This window comes from Notolabrus celidotus, chromosome 13 (assembly GCF_009762535.1).
Source record: "Notolabrus celidotus isolate fNotCel1 chromosome 13, fNotCel1.pri, whole genome shotgun sequence".
NCBI classification, from domain to species: domain Eukaryota; kingdom Metazoa; phylum Chordata; class Actinopteri; order Labriformes; family Labridae; genus Notolabrus; species Notolabrus celidotus.
The window spans coordinates 4,191,996-4,217,745 of NC_048284.1; the positions used below are offsets into that span (position 1 = coordinate 4,191,996).

The following is a 25,750-nucleotide window of genomic DNA, read 5'->3' on the forward strand; positions in this document are numbered from 1 at the left end:
TCTGGGGTTGGTAGTCAGATTCAGACACAATTTTTGTTATACTGGTTAAAATGGAGCGACGCCTGCGAGCTAGTTCAGGCAGACAACTCGAGCTGCAATGCCATACACGTCACATGTCCCACTCTCTTATCCATCATCCAATCATCCTGCCTCTCAAATTGGCGGTCTATTTAAACTGGGAAAAAATCTCCCAGCTCTCCCTCTGCCTGTCAACGACTCTGCTGCTGCATGCCATTGCTGATATTTTCTTCTTCCCCGCCGCCTCCCCAGCTTCCACCTGCAGGCTCCGGGGGGTGTTTAGTATGTTTTTGCTCATCACTCCTCAAAGTCTGCATGTAAACTTATCTGCAGGGAGTGATGAGGCCGGAGCCTGGGCGCCAAACATGAATATGTATTTGCTGCTACAATAAACTATTTAAACGTGAGTTGTCTGACTGAAATGATCTTTATGTCCTGATGGCGATCAATACATAATGTGTTCTTAAAAAAAGAGCAAAAAAAAGCTGCTATCTACAGCCGGAGTAAACCTGGGAAAACACCAACCAATCCCTGCCATCAGGAGCCAAATTATCAAACCAATCAAATCCTGTTCTGCCGTTCTGCCCGCCTAGATGGAGTCCTGAGGAAATGCTACATTCAAATTCATGCTAGTTTTCCGTGACTACCAACCCTAGCTTTAACATTACTAAGGGTTATGGGCAGAGTGATAGTTTCCCACAGGGCAGTGAATGCATCGCAGTTATTCAGTGTTCAGTTGTACTAGGCAAGGGCAAGGGCAAGGGCAAGGGCAAGGGCAAGGGCAAGGGCAAGGGCAAGGGCAAGGGCAAGGGCAAGGGCAAGGGCAAGGCAAGAGCAAGGCAAGAGCAAGGCAAGAGCAAGGCAAGAGCAAGGCAAGAGCAAGGCAAGAGCAAGGCAAGAGCAAGGCAAGAGCAAGGCAAGAGCAAGGCAAGAGCAAGGCAAGAGCAAGGCAAGAGCAAGGCAAGAGCAAGGCAAGAGCAAGGCAAGAGCAAGGCAAGAGCAAGGCAAGAGCAAGGCAAGAGCAAGGCAAGAGCAAGGCAAGAGCAAGGCAAGAGCAAGGCAAGAGCAAGGCAAGAGCAAGGCAAGAGCAAGGCAAGAGCAAGGCAAGAGCAAGGCAAGAGCAAGGCAAGAGCAAGGCAAGAGCAAGGCAAGAGCAAGGCAAGAGCAAGGCAAGAGCAAGGCAAGAGCAAGGCAAGAGCAAGGCAAGAGCAAGGCAAGAGCAAGGCAGCTTTATTTGTATAGCGCATTTCATACACAAGGGCAATGAAGTGTATTAAGTTAATAGTTAATGCAGAGTCAACTCAGTGTCAGACTAATGACTCTGCTTTGAGCTGGTAGGTTTTGAGTTTTCTTCATTGTCACTGTCGTTCGTTTCAGCTGTGTTTACATTCTGCTCCAAACGTCTTTAAGCCCCGCCTACCTCTCACCCTGCGACATGATTGGCTGTTCAATGCTGTCTTCTTCTTCTGTCTAATGTTGGGTGGGAACTAGTGTTTAAGGCTCATTAGCACCTCCTTTTACAGTGGTTGGGGGGTGCAATTGCAGGTTTATTTATATCTAGAAAAATTATGTCATGATAATTATCGTTATGGAATTATCGCCCAGCCCTAATTACATGTGTCAAGAATCCATTGCAGATGTATTCGACCTACATTACAGTACTTACATTTGAAATGACACTTTATCTTTAAAAGGTGACATATCATGCAAAATTGACTTTTTAATGGTTCTCTACCTGAAATATGTGTCCCTGTCTACAAACCCCCCGAGAATGAAAAAAATCCATTCTGCCCCTGTTCTGATTTCTCCACCTTTCTGTAAATGTGTGTGAAACGAGCCGTTTCAGACTTCTGTGTTTTTGTTATGTCACAACAATATCCGGTCTGTCACGGAGTCAGAGATCGGAGCTTGTTCAGCCCATAGACTGTATAAAATACAACTCAATCCCTCCTCCATTTTTCATTACCTGCACACATGTGTGCTAACAAGGAGCTTAGGAGGGAGGCATGCTAGTTGTAGGCTGTCTTAATAAACACAAAGGTCGGTTTTACTCCCCACGATGATTTTTATTTATCATGGATAAGTGCTAGCGCTAGTTAGCATAGCTACATAGCTACATGTCGTAGCTGTAGCTGTGTACCAAGACACACGTCTACATACTGACAAATAAAACAACAAGAAACACAGAATCTGTGACCAATCCTTCAGAAAGGTCCCGCTGCCTTTCTGGCAGAGGTCGGTTTGACTCCACACGTCTGCAGATTTGAAGATCTAGTGGATGATTTTTATTTATCATGGAAAAGTGCTAGCGCTAATTAGCATAGCCACATAGCTACATGTTCGTAGCTGTGTACCAAGACACACGTCTACATACTGGTAAATAAAACAACAAGAAACACTAACTCTGTGACCAATCCTTCAGAAAGGTCCTGCTACAGGCGCCTCTCCGTCAGGATCAGATTCTGGATCAGATTCAGAGGGTTGAAGTAACGTGATCTCTGAGCAGCCGTGTATATTCAGCCAACATGTAAACATTAGATTAACGTGCTGGAGAGCCGAGGCACATCCACTTCCTGAGGGGGCGTGGTCAGAGAGAAAACAAAGTGTTCTGAGGAGGACTGAAGAAGAGGGCTTTTCAGACAGACCAAAATCTGATTTCAAAGTGTTTTTTTGAGCATAAACTTTAAAGACATGTTTTGGGGACCTCTTAGACCAATATATATTGATGAAAAAAGCGTGATATGTCACCTTTAAAATCTTGAAACCAAAATCTAATATCAAATTACTACAAGTCAACCCTTGTGTTAAATTGCTAAGATGGTAGCATTGTCATGTAGCTGAGCTGTTATGTTGTTGACATAAAATCCAGAATATACAGAGTTACTGAGAAGAACACAACATTATTAATGTATCTCTCTGCTGCCTCTGCTTCCTCTCAGTCATCTGTAGACTCTGATCTGTCTATCCATCTCTTTCAATCCTTTTTATAAACCCTGTGATGAATGATAAATCCTCCTCTCTTGGTAGGGTGTGAGAGGTAAACACACATCTTACCGACTCACCCCTGTCCACCCCAATCCCTCCCAAAGCCCCGCTGTGAGAAAACACTAAATCCCTGTTAAGGAGAACAAAACAAAGACAGCAGGGAAAAGCTGCTGCGTAAATCCAGCAGACACCAACCAATGAAGAGCAGTTTTAAAGAAGAATACTGGAGACAGAAACACAAGGGTGTGCATAAAATATCATTTCTTCCAAGCTGTCTGCGAGTCTCAGGAAGATAAAGAATAAGCTAAATTAGAAATTACATTTTAAAAAGCAAAGCTGTCAAAGTAGTTCAACCACTTTGGGTACAATACAAAGACTGGGAATTAAACTAAATCAACATAATTCAACTGTACAGATAGATTAAACAATAATCCTTCAACAGATTAATTAAAGTTGAGAACACAAGGAATAAAACACAACCTTGAACGGTTCTGAAAAGTGAAGTGTGAGTTCAACAGACTTACTTTGGGAAGTTTAACTAAGAGTGTGAAGCAGCTCAAAACACCATGTCAGATATAAAGTGTAGTGAAGCTCATTACTTTGTTGGTTTGCTAAATTGATTGCTACTATAATTAAATATTTTATAGGGATGCAGCGGTCATGAGAAATATACTGATGAAGCTTATAGTTAGGGCTGGCTCAGGTTTGGACCAGATAGGAATCTTTCCCCCCTCTTCTCTTTCTCCCTATCACTTACTTTAACTCTTCCTGTCCCCTTAAAGTTACTAACCATAGACCTTTCTGGAGTCCCTGAGCTCCCTTGTCTCGTAGATTCCTCTTGATCACTGCTGCAAACATGCCAGACTCCAGATCTGTCTCACCACTATCATCTCTCTCTCTCTTCATCTCCCTCTATCCCTCTCTCCAACTTGGTCTCAGCAGATGTGTGTCTAACATGAGTCTGGTCCTGCTGGAGGTTTCTGCCTGTTAAAGGAAGTTTGTCCTTGCCACTGTAACTTGCTAAATGCTGCAAAGTGCTCTGCTCATGGTGGATTAAGATGAGATCAGACTGAGTCCTGTCTGTGAGATGGGACTGGATCTTATCCTGTCTTGATGTTGGGTCTTTGTTAATAATAGAACATAGAGTACGGTCTAGACCTGATCTGTTTGGAGAGAGTCTGAGGATAACTTTTGTTGTGATTTGGCGCTGTTCTAGGTGCTCCCTGCCCTTCCTGTTTTGGTGCTATATAAAAAAAGATTGATTGATTCATAGCAACATTTTATACGGTTATACAGTCTGATATTGGTCGCACCAGTGTAAATGACGCAGCTCACTTTTAAGACGTCAATAACCGCATCAAAGTGCATCTTATATACCAAACAGTTACAGTTACTATCCATCCCCTCCATCATCACTATCAGGCACCTGTTGGCTTTTTGAAAACACCAGGCAGCGTAAATGTGAAGAACAGAAACCCAAAATTAATTAAGTTTCAAATGTGTGGAGTACAATCAATCTAAAGTTTCATACGTTTACTGAAGTGTCATCTTGAAAGTGTTATCTCTGTGTAAACAACACCTACTTATTATAGCAAACCCCCAAACTGCCTCAGGGCGAGGCCGGCAGAGAAACAAATGGACGCTAATCATTTCGGATCATTATTGTCCCAGAAATGAAAATTCCTCAATTAGTCCGACTCCTCACTGTGCCCGCTCTCAATAAAACTTCACAGTGAATAAACTGTGATTGAAATAAGTAATGATTAATTATTCATGATTGTAAACCAAATTAAATCATCGGGTCAGGGAGCTGCCGCTGCTCCAATTAGAGTGAAATGAACCACATGGCTGTTTTCTGATAGAACTCATTGTTGTTCCTCTCTTTTTCTGTTCCGCTTTTCCCAAACTGGCGTTCATCCACTGGCATACAGAGCAGTACAACTGTATTAGTCCATCTGACGGGAGTCCACTGTTGTTTGTGACTACTGATGCAGATGTCCTGCTGGCCCAGTTTCCTCAGCGCTGTAACCAACTAACCTTACACATCTTCATTTATTCATGAAACTTTCTACATCTTTAATCTAAGTTTAACACCTCTCATTGCACTTCAGATCATACTGCAATGCTTTAAACTAATACTTATAGCTTATATCCTAACACAGACATTAGACAGCAGACATTAACTAGCTACAATAAAGCATTGGTGTATACTAATGAGTTTCAGCTCCAGCCTGTGTCTTGTGGTCTCAGTTGGCCGGGAGAAAAGAGACGTGTCTGAAAAGCTGGCTCGATAAACAGCGTCGGTTTGTGGAGGCACAGGGGTGTCTCTCACTTTTTTGGTAAAATGCTGAACTAATGAGCCTTGCTTTTTAACCAAACAGTAGGAATACTGATTGAAAAAATACTCAGGGACCAATTCAACAAAGGAATGCACAGCTTTTTGCACCCGCTAAACCTGTGCAAATGAGACAGGAAGACACCGTGTAATCCACAAAATGCGAGCAGAAAGTTAAATACTTTCCAAATTGCCCAGCAGAGCAAATGGTGGTTCTGTGTTCGGGTGTTGTTTGGATTTAAATGAGACACTATGCATTAACATTGGGCAAAATTGGCCCCATTATACACAAACGAACCTCAGTGCTAAAGATATCTCATTCACAAACACTGGTGCTTGTAGGCATGTTCAATTAGAGTGTCAGCTGGACAGTTTGTGGTGACTGCCCTGCATTATTTTTAAACTTTCCAGTGATAATGACAACAATTCCAAATTTGGGTGTCTAAAAATGATAAACCTGCACATACAATCTTTTCACATTACTTTTAAAATACTGTTATAGGCATAAAGGGTTGAATCAGAACAGCACACTTATAAGCACACTGTTCCACAACTCTGGAGGTGGCCTGGATCTGTAGGGATGTCTCCTAAACTAGCGGCAGCTGCCGTTCTCTATACCAGCATACCACTCTGTAGCTAGTAGCATGCAACCGGGCGTGTTTCAATCTTGCTGTCACTTCTAATATTTACGTCTCTCAGCCGGATGCTGCCGTTGTGAATCACGCACTGTCTTGTGAGAGTTGCGTTCAGGGCCGCCTTGGATTTAAACGTGCTGTAATGCATGCACACCAGTTTCTTGGTCTCATACAGCAGAGCTTGTAAAACAGATTATGAGTTTTACAACAATGCTAGCTGGATTAAGTTGAATGGAATAAACATGAGACATAGTTTAGTTACTTTTTTAATAAATTATTTTTGTTAAAGGAAAAAAAACAGTGTGCAGCTCAACTCTCTTATCTCTTGTGCAACTATTATCTACGCAAACACAAGTATCAGATCGGGACTTGGTATCGGCAAATATTCAATATTGAAAAATGGGTTCGGGATCCAGGGCCAAAAAAAATGTTCGGGACATCCCTTGTGAAATCTGTACCCATCTGTGATGAATCGACTTCAGAATAACCTGGTAAGAAGTATCCTCTCTCTCTAAAGCTCAGCATCCTACAGATCTGGGCTCCTTGAGGATGAGGGTGCAAAGTGGAGCTGCTAACAGCTTCTTTCCACAATCCGACACAAAACAAAAGCAAATACACTCTTTTGCGATGTGATGAGCTGCCGCAATCTATTCTCATTACTTGATTTTCCCTGCAAACTAGATTAGAAATGTTAATCAAATGTTACAGTGACTCAGACTAGAAGGAATTTTAGAGGTTTTATCCAATGGACCAGTTTATCATTAAACATTCATAACAAACCAAGAGATAATCCAGCAGCAGCATCCAACTCTGATGGAACTGACAGAAGGACACTTGTTGGGATCATTGGAGATCATACTCTTGAATGTTTAAGGTTACTGAACGCTACATATTTTAAGATTTAAGAAGTTTAGAAGTTGTTGACTTTCTACTTTTATGAGTGTATTTTGGATGTCTACAATGCCCCCAAAATCCAACCCCTTGTCTCGCTGTTGTTGATGGAAACAGGCTAAAGGTCTGGAAACAAGGGTGATGCATGGTGGGAAGTTTTCTGTTTGCAAAAGTTACCATGCAGACCTTTAATAGAACAAGTTTAAAAAAAAACTACTGGCTACTGCGGTCCCTGGTGAAACTGGGGTGGTCCAATCATCACACTAAGAGCAACAATGAACCATTCTTCTGTCTCTGTCATCTTTTAAAGAAAACATTTCAACAACTTCAAGTGGAAGATCAGCAAAGATAATCTGACATCCCCTGTTTCCTCCAGCTGCAGCTGTAGCTTCAGCCAGGAAAATAAAAGCCTGGAGCTTGAGTGGTCCATGCAACAATTATGGATCCAAAGCCACGACCCATAAAAAAACTGGGTCATTAAAGACTGTAAATCATGAGAGTTTGGATTGAAGGACATATCCCAGTCCTCTTAAAGCCATGTCTATTTTGTTCGTCCTTTCAAGGGTGTCCAATCTTTTCATTATTCAACCTCTCACAACTGCAGCCGTTTCCTGGCCCGCTGTGAAATGACAAATCCTAGCCCGCTCGTTACGTAGCATCCAGTCCATTCTCCAGTCCAACAACTGTGATTTTAATTCTGTGGTGCCAAGCAGGAACCTGAAATAACATAAAAAGGCTCACCATCTCTAGAAATTAGCCTGTCCATCCAGGAAGTGCCCTCTCATGCTTCCCTACTATTATGTTAGAAAGCACTTCCTCTGTTTAAGTACCGTGTAGCCGGATGGAGTCAGTGTTTCAGCCCCGTTTTGTCCCTTTCCTCTGCCCTCCTCATCCATGACCTCAGTTTTCCTCCTGCTTTTCCTCCCTCAAATTCTCTTCCTCCCTGTCTCAAAAAAAATCCATTGTGCTTCTCCTCCTGCGGGTGCAGAGAAAATGTGAATTGCAATAGATTCACAGTTAGCAACTTAATTAGAGGCTTTAAATCATGGCTGCCTTCCACTGCCTCAGGTTACAGTGGAGGAGAACTGCAGTGTGTGAATTTGTGTGTGTTTGCTTTAAAAAAAAGAAAAGTGTCTGGGTACTCTGACTGCCAGACTTTTCTTTGTTGTTAAAAAGATGCCTCGGAGCACAGAAACAGTGTTACCCTACCCATACGTTAGAAAACTATTTCCAGAAAACTGCAAAACTGTACTGAAAGAAGTCATCAAGGCCCAAACATAAAGAACCCCTATATATTTCCTTAGTCTGTTAACATGAAGGAGGTGGGCGTTATTGCCTACACTGCATCAGGCCAGCAGGGGAAGGTCTGAAGGTTTTGGCTCCACTATCATGTAGTCCACCATTTTATTAAGGATGTTAACCATTTAGTTGAATATAAGGTCAAATATTGTCACCCCCGCTAGTCTGTTAAACAACCTATCAGTATTTTTTTTTCACTGTGGGTCTGAAAAGGTCCAAAAAGCTAATAACCATAGACCTTTCTGGAGTCCCTGAGCTCCCTTGTCTCGTAGGTTCCTCTGACGTTCCAGATTCCAACTACTACTATCCTTCTCACCACTATCATCTCTCTCTCTCTCTCTCTCTCTCTCTCTCTCTCTCTCTCTCTCTCTCTCTAGCCCCAACACGGTCTCAGCAGATGTGTGTCTAACATGAGTCTGGTCCTGCTGGAGGTTTCTGCCTGTTACAGGAAGTTTGTCCTTGCCACTGTCTACCAGTCAGGGTCCAGGAGGCAGACACCCTCTCTATTTTGAAGAGTAGGCTTCAAACTTTCCTTTTTGATAAAGCTTATAGTTAGAGCTGCCTCAGGCTTAGACCAGCTCTTAGTTATGCTACTATAGGCTTAGACTGCCTGAGGAACTGGCATACTGGGATCCTCTCCCTCCCCTCTCTCTGCCTATCAACTTACTTTAACTCTCCCTGTCCCATTAAAGTTACTAACCATAGACCTTCCTGGAGTCCCTGAGCTCCCTTGTCTCGTAGGTTCCTCTAGACGGCCTGCTGCTGTGGACGTGCCAGACTCCAGCTACTACAACTACTACCATCTCTCTCTTCATCTCCTCTATCTCTCTCTCCAACTCGGTCTCAGCAGATGTGTGTCTAACATGAGTCTGGTCCTGCTGGAGGTTTCTGCCTGTTAAAGGAAGTTTGTCCTTGCCACTGTAACTTGCTAAATACTGCAAAGTGCTCTGCTCATGGTGGATTAAGATGAGATCAGACTGAGTCCTGTCTGTAAGATGGGACTGGATCTTATCCTGGTCTTGATGTTGGTGCTTTGTTAATACTAGAACATAGAGTGCAGTCTGATCTAGACCTGCTTTGCTTGGAAAGAGTCTTCAGATAACATTTGTTGATTTGTCGCTATAGAAATAAAGATTGACTGATTGAAATGTTGGCAACATGTTCTACCTAATCTGTAGTTTAGCATCCTGCCACTAGCTGGGGCTGTAGCTCCAGTTAATGGCTACTTCCTGGATGTTAACAAGCACAGATTAGTTATAGGCTGTGTCTTGTTAAACTGGCATATAACCCTCAACCGGGGCACAGGCATGTGGACGTTAACTTGCAAGGAGGACTGAAGGCTGGTGGTGCTAGCTCTGCTAGTGTTAGCCACTTTTGGCGAACCAACTTGACAAAGTTAACCCACACCCTCTATGATCACATCTTTAGTCGTGTTAAATCAATTGTGTCGACTGTTTTCTGAGTGTTTTCTTTACCTTAGTCAGATAGCCAGAATTTAAATTCCCATTTGATCCACAAAGAATTTAGTAGATTTGGAACATCCAGACTTTTTTGGGGGTTACGTTCAGTACAATATATCTAAGAGGAATTAACAACTCATTTCAGGAAGGATCCCAGGACCATATGTCAAATCAATCACACATACACACACACACACACACACACACACACACACACACACACACACACACACAGACACACACACACACACACACACACACACACACACACACACACACACACACACACACACACACACACACACACACACACACACACACACACACACACACACACACACACACATTCCCACAATGCCTCTTCCCATTAAAGCCAGTCAGGGTGCGGTGCAGTGGGAATGATTTGCAAGAGCTCTATCAGTCTGAATGTTAATAGAAGAGCTATGGGACATACTGGCTGACGCAGATAACGACTGGGTGACTAGTGTGTGTGTGTGTGTGTGTGTGTGTGTGTGTGTGTGTGTGTGTGTGTGTGTGTGTGAAAAAGTGAGGGAGAAGGAAAGTGTCACAGGGAATTGGGATGAAACTTGGTCAGTAAAGGGCGGATACAGCTTCTACTTCACAGCAGCTTAATAAAGTAGGAGGCTACACATGTACGTACAGAATGAGTCAAAGCTAGAGTAGGCAACTCCAGCTAATCAGTCCAAGCCTTTAACTTATATTACTGTCAGCCATACTTCTTGAAAATACAGCATCTCTCTCTCTCTTCCTCCCTCCTTGCCTCGGTGGATTCTGAGAGATTCACAGCACAACAGCTTGCAAACACCAGCTGCTCCTTTTTACCTCTTTTGGGATGCATTTTGATTGGCTGTCAGTGTTTCTGTCCTCCCTCAAATCACACCGACAGTGATCAGTGTTATTTGTGCAGAAATTAGTACTCACATTAATAACTAACTGTTGTTCTTTACTTCTTCATCTCCCTCTACCCCTCTTTTCAACCCCAACACGGTCTCAGCAGATGTGTGTCTAACATGAGTCTGGTCCTGCTGGAGGTTTCTGCCTGTTAAAGGAAGTTTGTCCTTGCCACTGTAAATTGCTAAATGCTGCAAAGTGCTCTGCTCGTGGTGGATTAAGATGAGATCAGAGAGAGTCCTGTCAGTGCTTGTTGTACCTAAAGTCTCTAAAAGTAGTATGGGAGGTCGAGCCTTCAATCATCAGGTTCCTCTCCTTTGGAATCATTTACCAGTCAGGGTCTGGGAGGCAGACACCCTCTCTACTTTTAAGAGTAGGCTTCAAGCTTTCCTTTTTGATAAAGCTTATAGTTAGAGCTGGCTCAGGCTTGGACCAGCTCTTAGTTATGCTGCTATAGGCTTAGACTGACACACTGGGATCCTATCTCACTTACTTAAACTCTCCCTGTCCCATTAAAGTTACTAACCATAGACCTTCCTGGAGTCCCTGAGCTCCCTTGTCTCGTAGGTTCCTATGAGGAGCTGTCGTAAAACCCCTCTTGCTGTGGACTTTCCAGACTCTGGTGGCTCCCTCTTTCCAACCCCAACTCGGTTTCAGCAGATGTGTGTCTAACATGAGTCTGGTCCTGCTGGAGGTTTCTGCCTGTTCAAGGAAGTTTGTCCTTGCCACTGTAACTTGCTAAATGCTGCAAAGTGCTCTGCTCATGGTGGATTAAGATGAGATCAGACTGAGTCCTGTCTGTAAGATGTTACTGGATCTGATCCTGTCTTGATGTTGGGTCTTTGTTAATAATAGAACATAGAGTACGGTCTAGACCTGCTCTGTTTGGAAAAGCTGTGCCCTACCTCTAATGGTTCATGGTCTCAGAGCACACTGGTGAAGCAGTGCAGCATTTATTAATCTCCATAGTCTCTGTGATGCCATATTGGAAATTTGGACTCTTTCAGCTGACCTAGAAACCAGCAAAGAGGTGGAGACAGTAAAGACAGCTGCCTATGCTCTCCAATATCTTTCCCTTATATGCCTTATTTTCTGTAGCAGATATTTGAGTTGGCTTCAAAGTGAACCGGTCTTGTTACGAGGGTTCACACTCTGGACTCTGATTCATGTCAAGAGATTTCTTGGAAATTCCAGCCCTGATAAGCCCAGCTGATGATTAGCCCAGAGGAAAGATCAGCAACAGACCGGGATAAAACTACATTAAGCATGTTTGTGGAGGCATCCTGAATAAATCATGGTGTGATTTCAAAGGAAAACTTCATAGAATTATTCATCAGAGTGATCAGTAGGAAAACTAGTCTTGATGTTCGCTCGATTAATCTTCAAGAGACGCGTGAAACAGCCTCAACTTGGTGATCTTATTAATCTGATGTTACAGCTCACCATACAGGATCAGAGGACAGTCCTGGACTCAAAGATCCCCCCCTCCCTCCCTCTCCCTCCATCTCTGTCTTTTTGCTTGTACATAAACTCATTGATTGTCACTAACTGAGCGTAAAATGCTGCTCAGATCCGATTGATTTGCCTGATTGATCTGTCACGGACTCCTGGCCCCACCAGAACAAATCTGGACTGACAGAGGAACATGTCCTCTGAATTTAAACTCCAGTAATGAAAAGAAAAGCTGAGACGGTTTGGAGGACTCATCTAGTAAAGTAGAGGTCGGTTTTACTCCCCATGTCTGCAGATTTGAAGATCTAGTGGATGATTTTTATTTATCATGGATAAGTGCTAGCGCTAGTTAGCATAGCCACATAGCTACATGTTCGTAGCTGTGTACCAAGACACATGTCGACATACTGATAAATAAAACAACAAGAAACACTAAATCTGTGACCAATCCTTCAGAAAGGTCCTGCTGCAGGCGCTTCTCCGTCAGGATCAGATTCTGGATCAGATTTAGAGGATTGAAGTAACGTGATCTCTGAGCAGCCGTGTATATTCAGCCAACATGTAAACATTACATCAACGTGCTGGACAGCCGAGGCACATCCACTTCCTGAGGGGGCGTGGTCAGAGGGAAAACAGAGTGTTCTGAGGAGGACTGAAGAAGAGGGCTTTTCAGGCATGCCAAAATCTGATTTCAAAGTGTTCTTTTGAGCATAAACTTTAAAGACATGTTTTGGGGACCTCTTAGACCAATATATATTGATGAAAAAAGCGTGATATGTCACCTTTAACTACAACAACAAACCGTCATGATGAGCGGAGCCAGGCCTGGAGTCAACAGGTCAGAGGTTTTCAGAGGACCAGAAAGACAGCATGGATGAGGAGAGGAAGAGGAGGAGAATCCTTGATTCAGTAATTAAGGCGGGGAAACCTCGATCACATGACTCCGGCTGTCTGGACACGGATCTAGTGGAAGTCTAATGTGAGTTGCTGCAAACTCCTTCTTTGCAGGGTAAATGTTATTTCACCAGTATGACTTCAGAGCTCATGGACTCACTTCGTTTGAAGAGTGACCTCTAGACTTGTAAATGGGGCGGTGTGAGGAGCAGGTGAATGTAGGGTAAGATTTTTATAGGGTGATTCAGTGCAAAGTTTTCATCCAAACACATGTTCCTGTTGAACTCGGTCCTCATAAACGTGTGCCTGCACATGCTGCAAACCCATTGCCACGCTGCGCCTGCATTTATCTTGTTCTCGATAATGATCAAAGAGCGTTTGGGCAAACAAGGTTTTTTGTCTGTGTATGAGAAATAACAGTTTGAAAGTGTGGCCTTGTTTCTCGTGGCCCCGTTTGGGCTTTTTCAGATAGCTACAGGGTACAGCTACGAAACAAAACTGCAGGGAGGGAATAAAGAGAACAAGGCCGAGGAGTTTAGCGGACCTACAATACCATGTCCTGAAACAGAATTTAGATACTGGGTCACTCGAGGCGAGATAGATGGACTGAGGAAGGACGGAGAGGGAATACTGAACAGTGAGAAGTTTTTAAAAAATGAAAGAGAGGAAGTAAAATAAAAAAAGGGGGGGAGCAACAGGGATGAAGGGAGAGCTGATAATTGGGCCTCATTTGCAAGTGTGTGTGTGAGTGTTTTGTACTGATTTATTCAGCCTCATCTGGGTCAAGGTTATGTAGGCAGTCTAACAGCTCCAAACTACAAGCTTTCAAAGTACGCCACTGATGTTTCCTCTGAACCAACGATTCATGAGGACTTCAGATCTGTTTCTATCAGTCCTGAACTGAATAAATAAAAGGTACAGAAGTAGAAGACGCCAGAGAGAGGTTGGGATGTTTGTTTACTCTGTGGTTTGAACAGATCATTCATACATGACACGGGTTTCTAAGTCTACTTTGAAGGGCAGGCTGATAGGATGCACGTGCACACTTTGTCCTCAGCTGATGATCCACGTTCCTCATCTGAGACCCCCTACATGTCATTTTACATATTAATCAACCGAAGCCTGCTATGACAAATTCTTCCTCAAAATATATAACCCCATACTCAGAAGATTACGACTCTGTTCTTGTAAATTTACAGCTTTAATCTCGTTAATTTATGCCAGGGGATGAGCAGGTTACAGCAGCAGCCCCCCCACAGTCGCACAGTGGAGGAATAACATGAAGGACATGTTCTATATGGAGTATCACAAGATTACAGTGAAAAATGTATCTTTTCAGGATGAGGTGGGTAACTGTTGCTTCTGTTGGACTGATTATTTTATTTTATTATTCAATTATCTTTTAAGTGTATTGTATGTATTTCTATTATTATTATAATCATCATTAATGAAATTATTTAGATTTTTTTAATGTATTTTTTTATTTTTTATTTAGTATTTTCTATTTATTTGTATTATTGATTTATTATTCATCACATTTTATTTTATGTATTTCTATTATTATTCTAATTATTATGAAAAACGTATTTTGATTTATTAATTTAACTTTTTTTATGTATTTGTTTTGTATGTATTTATTCATTTTTTATTATTAAATAATTATTTATTTTTATTTACATTTTATCGTTTGTATTTCTATCGTAATTGTAATTATTATTAGAAAATATTTAGATTCAGTAATTTAACTTTTTTATGTATTTGTTTCATATATATTTATTTTTTCATTTCTTATTATTTACTATTTATTTATTATTTTTCTTTAAATGTTATTGTTTGAATTTTTTTATTATTCTTATCATAATTTTACAAATATTTTAAATCATTAATTTAACTTTTCATTTATTTGTTTTGTATGTATTTATTCATTTATTCATTTTTAATATTTTTGATAATTTATTTATTTATTTATTCATTTTTACTTTCGCACTGTGGACTTAAAAAATGAAAATTTAATGAACTATCTGTGCATGAGATCTGCGTCTGAGTTTAATGGCTGCACTGCTGTTTACTGTCATGTTGTCTGAGTCAAATAAAAACATTCCAAAAAAAGAATCTCATTAATTCATGTAATTCAATTTTTTCTCACAGATTTAAAACTCAAATCTCATAAAATCCAAACTATTTTTCTCATGATTTCACATTTTCACTCTTGAAATGTCCTATTTTTCAAATCTTAAATTGCTTGATTCCCTGTTTTACATGTTTCTGATGTTTCTGGAGCACCTACTTGAAAATTAGAATCAACCTCATCTCAAATCTTCTCTTCATGTTCCACTTCCCTGATTTGCATTTTGCTGCATCGCTGCCCTCGTTCATAAAGCTTGGAGGTGATTGTTTCAGTCAGCTGTACTGTAAACATGGCACATATTCACTGATGCATGTGTAACCTTCCAATTTAGGCAAATGCTCAGCGGGTCTAAAATTTCTTCAAAGCCGTTTCCAGGAATCAGAAACTGAAGAGAGAGTTTTAGCAAATGACCGGTTTGTTCTGGAAACTGCTCGCCTGGTTTCGTCTTCATGAACACGTCACACACACAAACATAATGTTTGGATGGAAGCAGGAGTTGACTTCCTGCGCAGTAGTGCATAAATCACTGTAGTGATGTGTGTGTGTGTGTGTGTGTGTGTGTGTGTGTTGATGTAATGTGTGCAAGTTGTGTCTGCTTCCAAGCTATCATAGCTCAGTCATGCAGGTAAAGTCATCATCACCACCAATCTGTTCAGGCCTCTGGGGACTCATGCACACACAAACACATACATGTCATTGCACAAACACACACACACACACACACACACACACACACACACACACGGTCTCTCCCTGGGGTGTTTCTCACTCCAGAGAGAAGGACGACTGGGGGTGCAAAGTCCGTTCACCCGTAGAGACGGAGAGAAAATTAATTTGTCACAGCGTTTATCGTCAGGACAACCTGCCTTTTAATTAACGTCTGACAAACAGCAGAGTGCCGAGTCTCTCTGAGGAGAGAGATACAGAACGGAAACTGAAGATAAAAAAAGAGCTTAACCCCTCCACTCATCACCTGTGATTGACCGAGGAGCTGGAGAGACATGACGGCAAATCCTCTTTATGGTTCAGTTAAATGTTGTGTTGGTCTTAGTGAGGAGTTTTTGTATTTAGTTCAGAGATCCAGAACTTTTCTGTTAGAGATAAAGGTTGGCACTACTTTTGAGAAACACATCAGTGACTATGGGCAGATTCCTGATTGAAAGCAGGACATTTAAAGCTCCTGTGAGGAGTTTTTATCTGGTTATGAAGCAGACTGAAATTAGAATTGACGTCTTTTTACAACCAAAAAACAAAGAAACCACACCATCAGCATTAAGACGGACTCTCTGCCTCTGGACATCAGAATGGCGATTCCTCTGGGTGTGTTTAGAAGTAAATCAAAGACTTAGCTTTTTAAAGCTGGGGTTGGTAATCAGATTTAGATACACTTTTTGTTATACTGGTTAAAATGATCTTTATGTCCTGATGGCAATCAATACATAATGTGTTCTTAAAAAAGAGTGAAGAAAAGCTGCTATCTACAGCCGGAGTAAACCTGGGAAAACACCAACCAATCAGCCTTTTTTGGGTGCCAAAATTTTAAACCATTCAAATCCTGTTCTGCCGTTCTGCCCTCCTCCTGCAGAGCGTACATTTCCCCGGCGTGCACTCCTCCGAGTCCCCGTCTCCTGCCTCTGCTTCCCCTGACTCTACTGACTGCCCCTCTCGCTCGACCTCGGGCCTGTCCCCTCTGACCCGATGAGGTGCTTTGCTCAGGACTGTAGTCCGGATCAGAGTCTAAAAAGCTCTCACCACGGGGCTCTGACAAGCAGAAGAATTAATGACATTTACTAAGTCCTACAGAAATGTAGATGTACTGTAGCGTCCGTCCGGACGCTGCAGTGATGACGAGCCGATTCGTGAACACGTTGAGTTTTAATAACCGGTCACTGTCGGCCGTGATCACGCCAACCAACAAAACAACAATCAATGTTTGAATGAATGAAGAACTTCTCCTCTTGTCTCTCCTCTCTCCCACTCACACACTCTACACCTCTCCTGATGCCTTCACTGACTGTCAACACTGTAGGAATTAAGAACATCTACACTGAACAGGTTTAACAAACAGTAGAGTTGTTACAGTATTATATATGTGTTATAACTTTTCTCCTGATATCTTGTCACCATGACAACTGGATAATGCTAGAATGACAGTTGTGAGTGCTAACAGCAGCCATGTTTGTTTGTGTTTTTAACTTTCACTATGATAATGTTTTGGTGAGGACCGGTTTTGAATCAGTCACCATCATATGGTCGTGCATGTGAGCGGAGGGGGGGGGGGGCGTCGTTTTGGAGGAGCTCCGAGGGGAAGGGGGGAAGGGTTAGACGGAGTCATGAGGAAAAGCTACATTCAAATTCATGCTGGTTTACCGTGACTACCAACCCCAGCTTTAATCTGGCTTTTAATTTGGAGTAATTTTATTTTAGCCCTGGACTGCATTATTTTTATAACAGTTATAATAATATTCATTATTGTTATTATTGTTGTTACTATTGTTATTATCGTTTCAACAACATTACATCTCCCATTTATTTATTTATCTTGCCTTCTACCCTTATTTTCTTAATAAATTGGACTTAACTGTATTTATTTTATTTTTAAGTATTTTTCATAATTATGTCTTTAATTATAAAAAATAATAAATCCATGAAGGTATACAAATAATCCCTGGCCTGCAGGACTTCTTTGCTGTGCAATCCATAACCAACAACTTTACCAGAGCTTGATTGAGATATCTTTGAATTGGTATCAGCCATTTTTACATAGCCTAACTATTATTAAAGAGAACACATGACGGAGAAAACACAGATTTTGAGACGGTATCATCTTGTAGATTATTCTGCAAAACCCACAGAGTATTAAAGTGCAGCTCACGATACCTAACACGATACATCGCCTGTGGTAATACCATGATACAGCGAATCTGCCCCAAACTGAAAGACATCATACAATTGATTATCACCATATCTGGTTAGATGAAGAAAACAGAACGCCAGAAAGTGCAGGAACAATGTCATCATGGACTCACTCAGTAGTCTACAGAGCATCCCAGCTTGGTTGATGATGTATTAAGATGTTGAAGTAACCTTTGCATTATCATTCTGGTGGATAATAGACTTTAAAAAGGTGTATTTTCATTCTCTGCATCGCCTATCTTACCAGAAAGAGGGGATGTTTTTTTCCTCCTCTAAAATTGGAAAAATCCAATATCAGTCTGGCTCTACATCTCATTTCCTTTCTGGTGTTTCAGGACGTATCTCCTGATTGAAACCCTTAATGAATGTTAATAAAGACGTGATAAATGAAGAGATTAATAAACAGATTTGTGGACAGCAGCAGGAGTCTTGCTTTCCCCCTTAGTGGCCTTTAATTTCCTTCAGTCTGAACCCTTGTTTCCTTCATACGTAGCAGCGTCATATTCCTGCTCTTTAAAGACAAATTACTGAGGATGGAAATCAAGAAACATATCCTCAATCAGGCCGGGTTGTCGTCAGCATATCAGTGTTGGGAGGATTTGTGTCAGCACCACGAGCGTGCTTCATATCTCTGTCATTAAGTGTTTTCAGCTTGTGTGCATGCTCAGCATTCAGACCCAGAGGCGGCGGCGGCGGCATCACAACGTCACAGCCCGTTAATAACGGCTGACTGTGGCCTTTCACCTCCGTCGGAGTGCTCAGAGAAACTTTGGGTTGGTCTTTTTTTGAGTGTTGGTTCAGTTTTGAGAGGCAGCCGCTGGCATGCAGTCCTGGATGAAAAACAAACCGACCAGCATCTTGTCTGACAAGTCAGCTCTGTCATGTAAAAACTAAAACATCTCAGCTCGGCGTGTGAGAGGGGAATACAGAGAGCTTGTGTTCAGCCGGCTTACATCAAGCCTCAGACCAAAGAGCTCTTTAAAGTATCAAACCATGAAAACAGACCTGCTGCCTCAAATACCACCAGAGTGGACCGCTGTGAGAGAGCGAGCGTGTGTGTGAGTGTGTGTGTGTTGTACCTCTTGAGGTTGAGCAAAGCCCAGGGAATGCCGGTGGGCGTTTTGAAGGCTGGCAGCAGCTTTTCACCCAGCTCCACCGCTTTCTTTCGGTACACCTGAGGAAGAAAGAGAGAGAGAGAGAGAGAGAGAGAGTGAGAGACAGCACCTCATTACAAGATGTTTCTCCTTGCTGAAAGAGGATTTCACTTTCTCTTTGCCAACCCTGGAGAGAGACACGGCAACGAACAAAGGGAATAAAAGCACCCCCGCCGCAGCACAATTCTCCAACAACGACAGCAGTCAGTGCAGACACTTTACTCAATAAGACTCTATCATGTAAGTAAAACACACTAACAAGCAGACAGATTCAATACAAAGTAAGACATGCAGATACAGATAGAGATAAAGCCATCACGATTCAGTCTTTTTAAATCACTTAACACAAAAGTTTTGACGTCAAACTTCTCAGAACAGCTTCAGGATTACTGAAGGACGCCAAGGATGAAACTGTTTCATGCATACAGCCGACCATGACTCAACCATGAATGCATCTGACATTTGTTTTCTTCTTTAATCAACTGATTCCTGAATATAACTGGTTCCAACAGCAATGCGATGTTTCCAAACTAAGTTTCAAACACAACCAAAGATGTCCAGTTTACCATCATATGGACTTAAAGCACCAGTGAGGGACTTTCTGTTTGAGTCAATGTTTGCTTGAAATTGAATGAATTTGTTTTTGACGGCCTAAAAGAGGCATCACTGTTCACTCCAGTCTGTTTCATCCAAGCAGCAACCTCCGGTCTTAAAATATGAAGCCCAAGCAGATGCACTTAAAACTGCAGTTCCTCAAGCGTCCACTTGAGGCTGGCTGCAGAAACACAGGAAACCACATACACACCCATTCAAAAAATTCTCTATCGGCACACACTGTACAGAGGTGAAGTTTTTTATAAGTTGTTATTTTTGTAGTTATTACACTTACGAGTTATGCCCAAATAAGGACATGGCTGGCTTGACTGACAGGCGGGCACCCTGTAGCTGTTAGTGAAAAGGCTAAAGGCCCGCCTCTTTACCTCACACTAGCTCAAACGAAGTTAGGTTGAGCTCAGCATTTCCAATATGGCACCCGCCAACGAACGGCTTCAAAACAGCGCTTCAGGCGCAGATAAGTGACGTCACAGATACTACGTCCATTTACTATACAGTCTATGGTTTCATCACCAGCTAAAGACTTCTCCAAGGAAGAACTGGACACATAAAAATGCTAACTGCATGACAAGAAGACAACCTTGTAGCATCCTCTAATTTTTAAAAAATGAAGTCAATATGGAAGTGCTGAAAACTGCAGTTCCTTAAAGGTGACATATCATGCAAAATTGACTTTTTAATGGTTCTCTACCTGAAATATGTGTCCCTGGCATGTCTACAAAGAATGAAAAAAATCCATTCTGCCCCTGTTCTGATTTCTCCACCTTTCTGTAAATGTGTGCTGAAACGAGCCGTTTCAGACTTCCGTGTTTTTGTTACGTAACAACAATATCCGGTCTGTCACGGAGTCAGAGCTCGGAACTTGTTCAGCCCATAGACTGTATGAAATACAACTCAACCCCACCTCCGTTTTTCATTACCTGCACACATGTGTGCTAACAAGGAGCTTAGGAGGGAGGCATGCTAGTTGTAGGCTGTCTTAATAAACACAAAGGTCGGTTTTACTCCCCACGTCTGCAGATTTGAAGATCTAGTGGATGATTTTTATTTATCATGGATAAGTGCTAGCTCTAGTTAGCATAGCCACATAGCTACATGTTGTAGCTGTAGCTGTGTACCAAGACACACGTCTACATACTGACAAATAAAACAACAAGAAACACAGAATCTGTGACCAATCCTTCAGAAAGGTCCCGCTGCCTTTCTGGCAGAGGTCGGTTTTACTCCCCACGTCTGCAGATTTGAAGATCTAGTGGATGATTTTTATTTATCATGGATAAGTGCTAGAGCTAGTTAGCATAGCTACATAGCTACATGTCGTAGCTGTAGCTGTGTACCAAGACACACGTCGACATACTGACAAATAAAACAACAAGAAACACTAAATCTGTGACCAATCCTTCAGAAAGGTCCCGCTGCCTTTCTGGTAGAGGTCGGTTTTACTCCCCACGTCTGCAGATTTGAAGATCTAGTGGATGATTTTTATTTATCATGGATAAGTGCTAGCGCTAGTTAGCATAGCCACATAGCTACATGTTCATAGCTGTGTACCAAGACACACGTCTACATACTGATAAATAAAACAACAAGAAGCACTAAATCTGTGACCAATGGTTCAGAAAGGTCCTGCTGCAGGCGCCTCTCCGTCAGGATCAGATTCTGGATCAGATTCAGAGGGGTGAAGTAACGTGATCTCTGAGCAGCCGTGTATATTCAGCCAACATGTAAACATTAGATCAACGTGCTGGAGAGCCGAGGGCACATCCACTTCCTGAGGGGGCGTGGTCAGAGAGAAAACACAGTGTTCTGAGGAGGACTGAAGAAGAGGGTTCTTCAGGCAGACCAAAATCTGATTTCAAAGTGTTTTTTTGAGCATAAACTTTAAAGACATGTTTTGGGGACCTCTTAGACCTATATATGTTGATGAAAAAAGCGTGATATGTCACCTTTAATGTTAATGCATGCAGCTCGTCTCTCCTTTCGTCCTCCAACTTGTTCCTCCCTTAACTCCTCTTACTCCGCTTCACTCTCCTTTGCATACTTCCATCCTTTGTCCTTGTTATCTTTCGCCAATATCTTTCTCCCATCTTATTGTTGCTCGCAGCTACATTGATGTTTTCCGTCTGTAATTTGAAGAAAATTACAGAGATTCTATACCCCGTTTGGTTTTCAGGACGGTCACTTGCACTTTGTGGAAATGTAATTATAAGATGCCTTCCAGTAAAACGTATCAAACAAGGTTTACAACCCCAAAATGAAGAAGAAGAAGAAGTCATATTTGATGTTAAGTGAGGTGCTGAGGAGAAAACATCCTCGGCATATGCAGAGAGATTCTAAAAGGCACAATGCAAATGTTTTAACACAAGTTTAATGCTTGGGGTGATTAACCCATAGCATTTAAAGAGCCGTGCACATGCAGAACATGCAGCATTGTTCCTCCTGTGTTGAATCTGGAATATTCTTGCGTCTCTGCCCGGCTCACCAGTTAAAGAAAAGCTCTTTCAAGTAAAATATACAACTTTATCTCCCTTTGTGCACTCTACAAAAAAAACTTCAGCTCCAACATGAAAGTGAAAGACAAACTTCCCCCTAAACAGCGGTGAGTCACCCGTCCATCAGGAGAAAGCTGGACTCACAAACGTTTGATGTTTCACTTTTTTGGGCTCCTTTGAGAACAAGAAATCACAGGCTGAGCCGGTAAACACGAGTAAACACGCCGTGTCTATTTCAGTGTTCTGACATCAGTTGACACACTTTTTGGAGAAGTAGAAGTTTTTATTTCTCTTAAGTTCACCTCTATTCCACTTGGAATAAGCGGTGTGTGTTGAGAAGTTTGGTGATGCTTTAAATAAATCCATGTGGAGCCAGCTGGGAAATAAAGAGACCTGGATCTGGGTCCTGGATGAATCTGGGGGGGATGCTTTATCGAAGAGTTGAAGCAGCGGGGTGATGACGCCCTATATAGATAACTTTCTGGTAAAAGTCACAACATTGGGGAGGTGGTTATGGGCTGTATATTATGGCAGATTGGTGTATGTGTATATGTAATCAGGCATGTGACCCCAAATAGTTGGATATTTGATGATTCGTTCTGAAGAGCCAATCTCCTGCATATGAAACGTGGATCATTCCATTCAAACTATATGGGTGCTTAATTTCCAATTTCACATCATTTCCTGTTTTCCATAAATCATGTCTCATACCCACATAGCAAAACTGGTCTGGCCCGGTTCTGGACCACAATACACTTAGACTCGGCCAACATACCGCAAAGAATGACGGCCCTTAAGTGGCCCAGTTATAGTTTGCCAGAGACGGTCCACACATGGGCCAGCTTAATCACAAGCTCAACCTTAATCGGCCCAGATACAGCATGAACACATCTGGGCCACAAAAAAACCAAACCACAATCGGGCTAGATGTGGCGTGCCATCATATACCCAATGCCATCATTGCCAGACCAGGCTAGGGATGGGTACCTTTCACATTTGAACCGATACGGTACCGATACCCGGTACCTGGGAATCGGTACCGGTACTCAACGGTACCAATTTTCGGTACTTTTGTGTTTTCATGTAGTATAAATATAGATATATCTATATATCAATATATCAATATATCCTTACCTTTTAAATCTATTTATTTTAACTATTTTTATTCTTAATTTTGATGCTTAAACTTATTTTAATTACACATATTTTATTTTGGTGTGCATTAGTCTCTATTTTATTTTATTTTATGTTGTTCTTATCTTTAATTTGTATTCTTATTAGTTTTATTATTATCATTATTATTATCTTCCCCTAATATGTCTTGCCATTGTTTCATTTCTGCTTCTGTCTTGTTTTCAATCACTGTAAAGCACTTTGGGTTGCATTTTATTATTTAAAGGTGCTATATAAATAAAGCTTGATTGATTGATTGATTAATTGATTGATATTTGGGTCTACTACATAATTTGTCCGAGCTATTGTGAGGTAAAGAGTTGGCCTTTAGCCTTTTTGTTAGCAGCTACAGGGTGCCCGCCTGTCCATCAAGTAAGCCATGTCCTTATTTGGGCATAACTCATAAATTGAATATCTTCAAAAATACCCAGTTATAAAAAAAATCCCTCCCCCGTACAGTGTGTGCCGATCAAGAAATTAGCTATTCAGACCTTAACTCATTTTTTGAACCAGGCTGTAAACATGTTTATTTCTGCTGTAAAGATCGTCTTTGTTGAATGGGTGTGTATGTGGTTTCCAGTACTTCCGGATCCAGCCTCAAGTGGACGTTCAAGGAACTGCAGTTTTTTAACACTTCCTAATTGGCTTCAATTCTCGTGGCCGAAAGTTGCCGATTGGTCAGATTCAAACTGCTGGTGATATGCCGAACAATTCACTTCAATTATCTGAATGTCTTTCTTCTACGCCTCCCTCCATTGTTTTTCTCAGTGTAGTATCATCATTCATATTCACATAGAGGTGGTACAATGTCATACACTGTCATCATGCTCGCTGCTCTGTTCCCAAAGGGTCTAACACTCCGCAGGGTGTGAGAGACGGGGGCAGGGCGGAGGAAAAGACTTGTAAGGAGGAAGAAAAGGCTCAAGAGGCCACTTGTCACAACAACATGCCAGCCTGACACCTTTCCCTTCAAAAGTCAGAGGCATGAAAGGTTAGTGTGAGCCGGACTAGAAAGAGCACGAACAGAAGAGAGGTATTCATGTGGGATGAGGTTACATGTGAGGGAAGTCAAAGTGTCTGCAGTTTGTTTGGAACGTCGATCCAACAAGTCGTGGTTTTTAGAGACTTTGATTTCTCCTGCATGATTTAAATACACCAAACACCACGTGGAAACTCTTTCCTCCAAGTTTTGCACAAACTTGGGTTTCCTGTTCAGTTTTCTGCTGTCTCATCAGAACAAGCAGGGATCTATTCTGTTATGAGTTATTGTGTCATGATTCAGTGGCACTCTGCAGCTTCACTTCTCAAGACCATGGACTCTGTTCATCACTCTGACCTCAGATTCATCACTGGGGATGGATTTGGCACTCATGATTGTGTCCTCCATGAGAAGGTTCTCTTGAAGACAGGCACAACAAATATTTTTAAGGCCTCATATGTGAGCTAACTTCTTACATTAAAAACTTGTTGGAGTGAATTCTTGACCATGACTCTTGCTTCTGATTGGTTAGCACTCAAAGTCCCAGGAGTAAGCACTGAACTTACAGCCAACCGTCTGTCCTAGTCAATCTGTTAACTTCCACTGGATCCACTCCATTGCGATCCGGAGTCAGGCCTGGAGTCAACAGGTCAGAGGTTTTCAGAGGACCATAAACTCAGGCTGTCCGTCATTCCTGCTCCATGCTCCAATTGTTGTAATGAACATCTCCCGGCTGCGTCCATCTCTCTCTGATTCAGTTGCCCAGACCCTCATCCATGCTTTCATAACCTCCCGGCTGGATTACTGCAATGGCGTCCTGTTCGGGGTACCCAGCAATGCCCTGGACAGGCTCCGATAGGTGCAGAACTCAGATGCCAGGGTTCTCACGCACACCAAGCCCTGACAGCACATCACCCCCACTCTCATGCACCTCCACTGGCTCCCTGTAAAGCTCCTCCTCCTCACCTACAAATCCCTGCATGGCCTTGCCCCCCAATACCAGGCTGACCTCCTCCTCCACCCACACACTCCATCCTAGAACCTAAGGTCTTTGGACCTGGGTCTCCTCTCTAATCCCCCGGACTACGCTGCGGACCTTCGGGGTCTGCAGCTTAGCAGTTTTAAAAAAACAATCAAAACGCACCTTTTCCTTAAGGCCTTTCCCCATTAGATATCCCCACCTACCCCCCAGACCCCTTACCTGACCCTGTGAAGCGACCTTGGGTTTCTTGAAATGCAATATATAGATATCAGGTTTTATTATGAATTGGAAAACGCAGCCTTGGGTGTTGACGGACAAGAGAGACACGGATCTGGTGGAAGTCCGATGTAAGAGGGTTAGGGTTAGGTAAGAAAGGATATCTGCCACAGGGTCTCACTTCCTCTGCAGGAGTCCAATCGTATTAAACAGC

The 25,750-nt window shown here is 42.2% G+C and overlaps 1 protein-coding gene across 1 annotated transcript in view; it reads right to left on the reverse strand.

Annotated features, from left to right (window-relative positions):
- Positions 1-25,750, reverse strand: part of man1a1 (mannosidase, alpha, class 1A, member 1) — a 140,489-nt gene that overhangs the window by 41,828 nt on the left and 72,911 nt on the right. Inside the window, exon 3 of the mRNA XM_034698890.1 lies at positions 19,005-19,099. Coding sequence (XP_034554781.1) covers positions 19,005-19,099 — 95 coding nt within the window. The remainder of the gene's footprint in view (positions 1-19,004; positions 19,100-25,750) is intronic.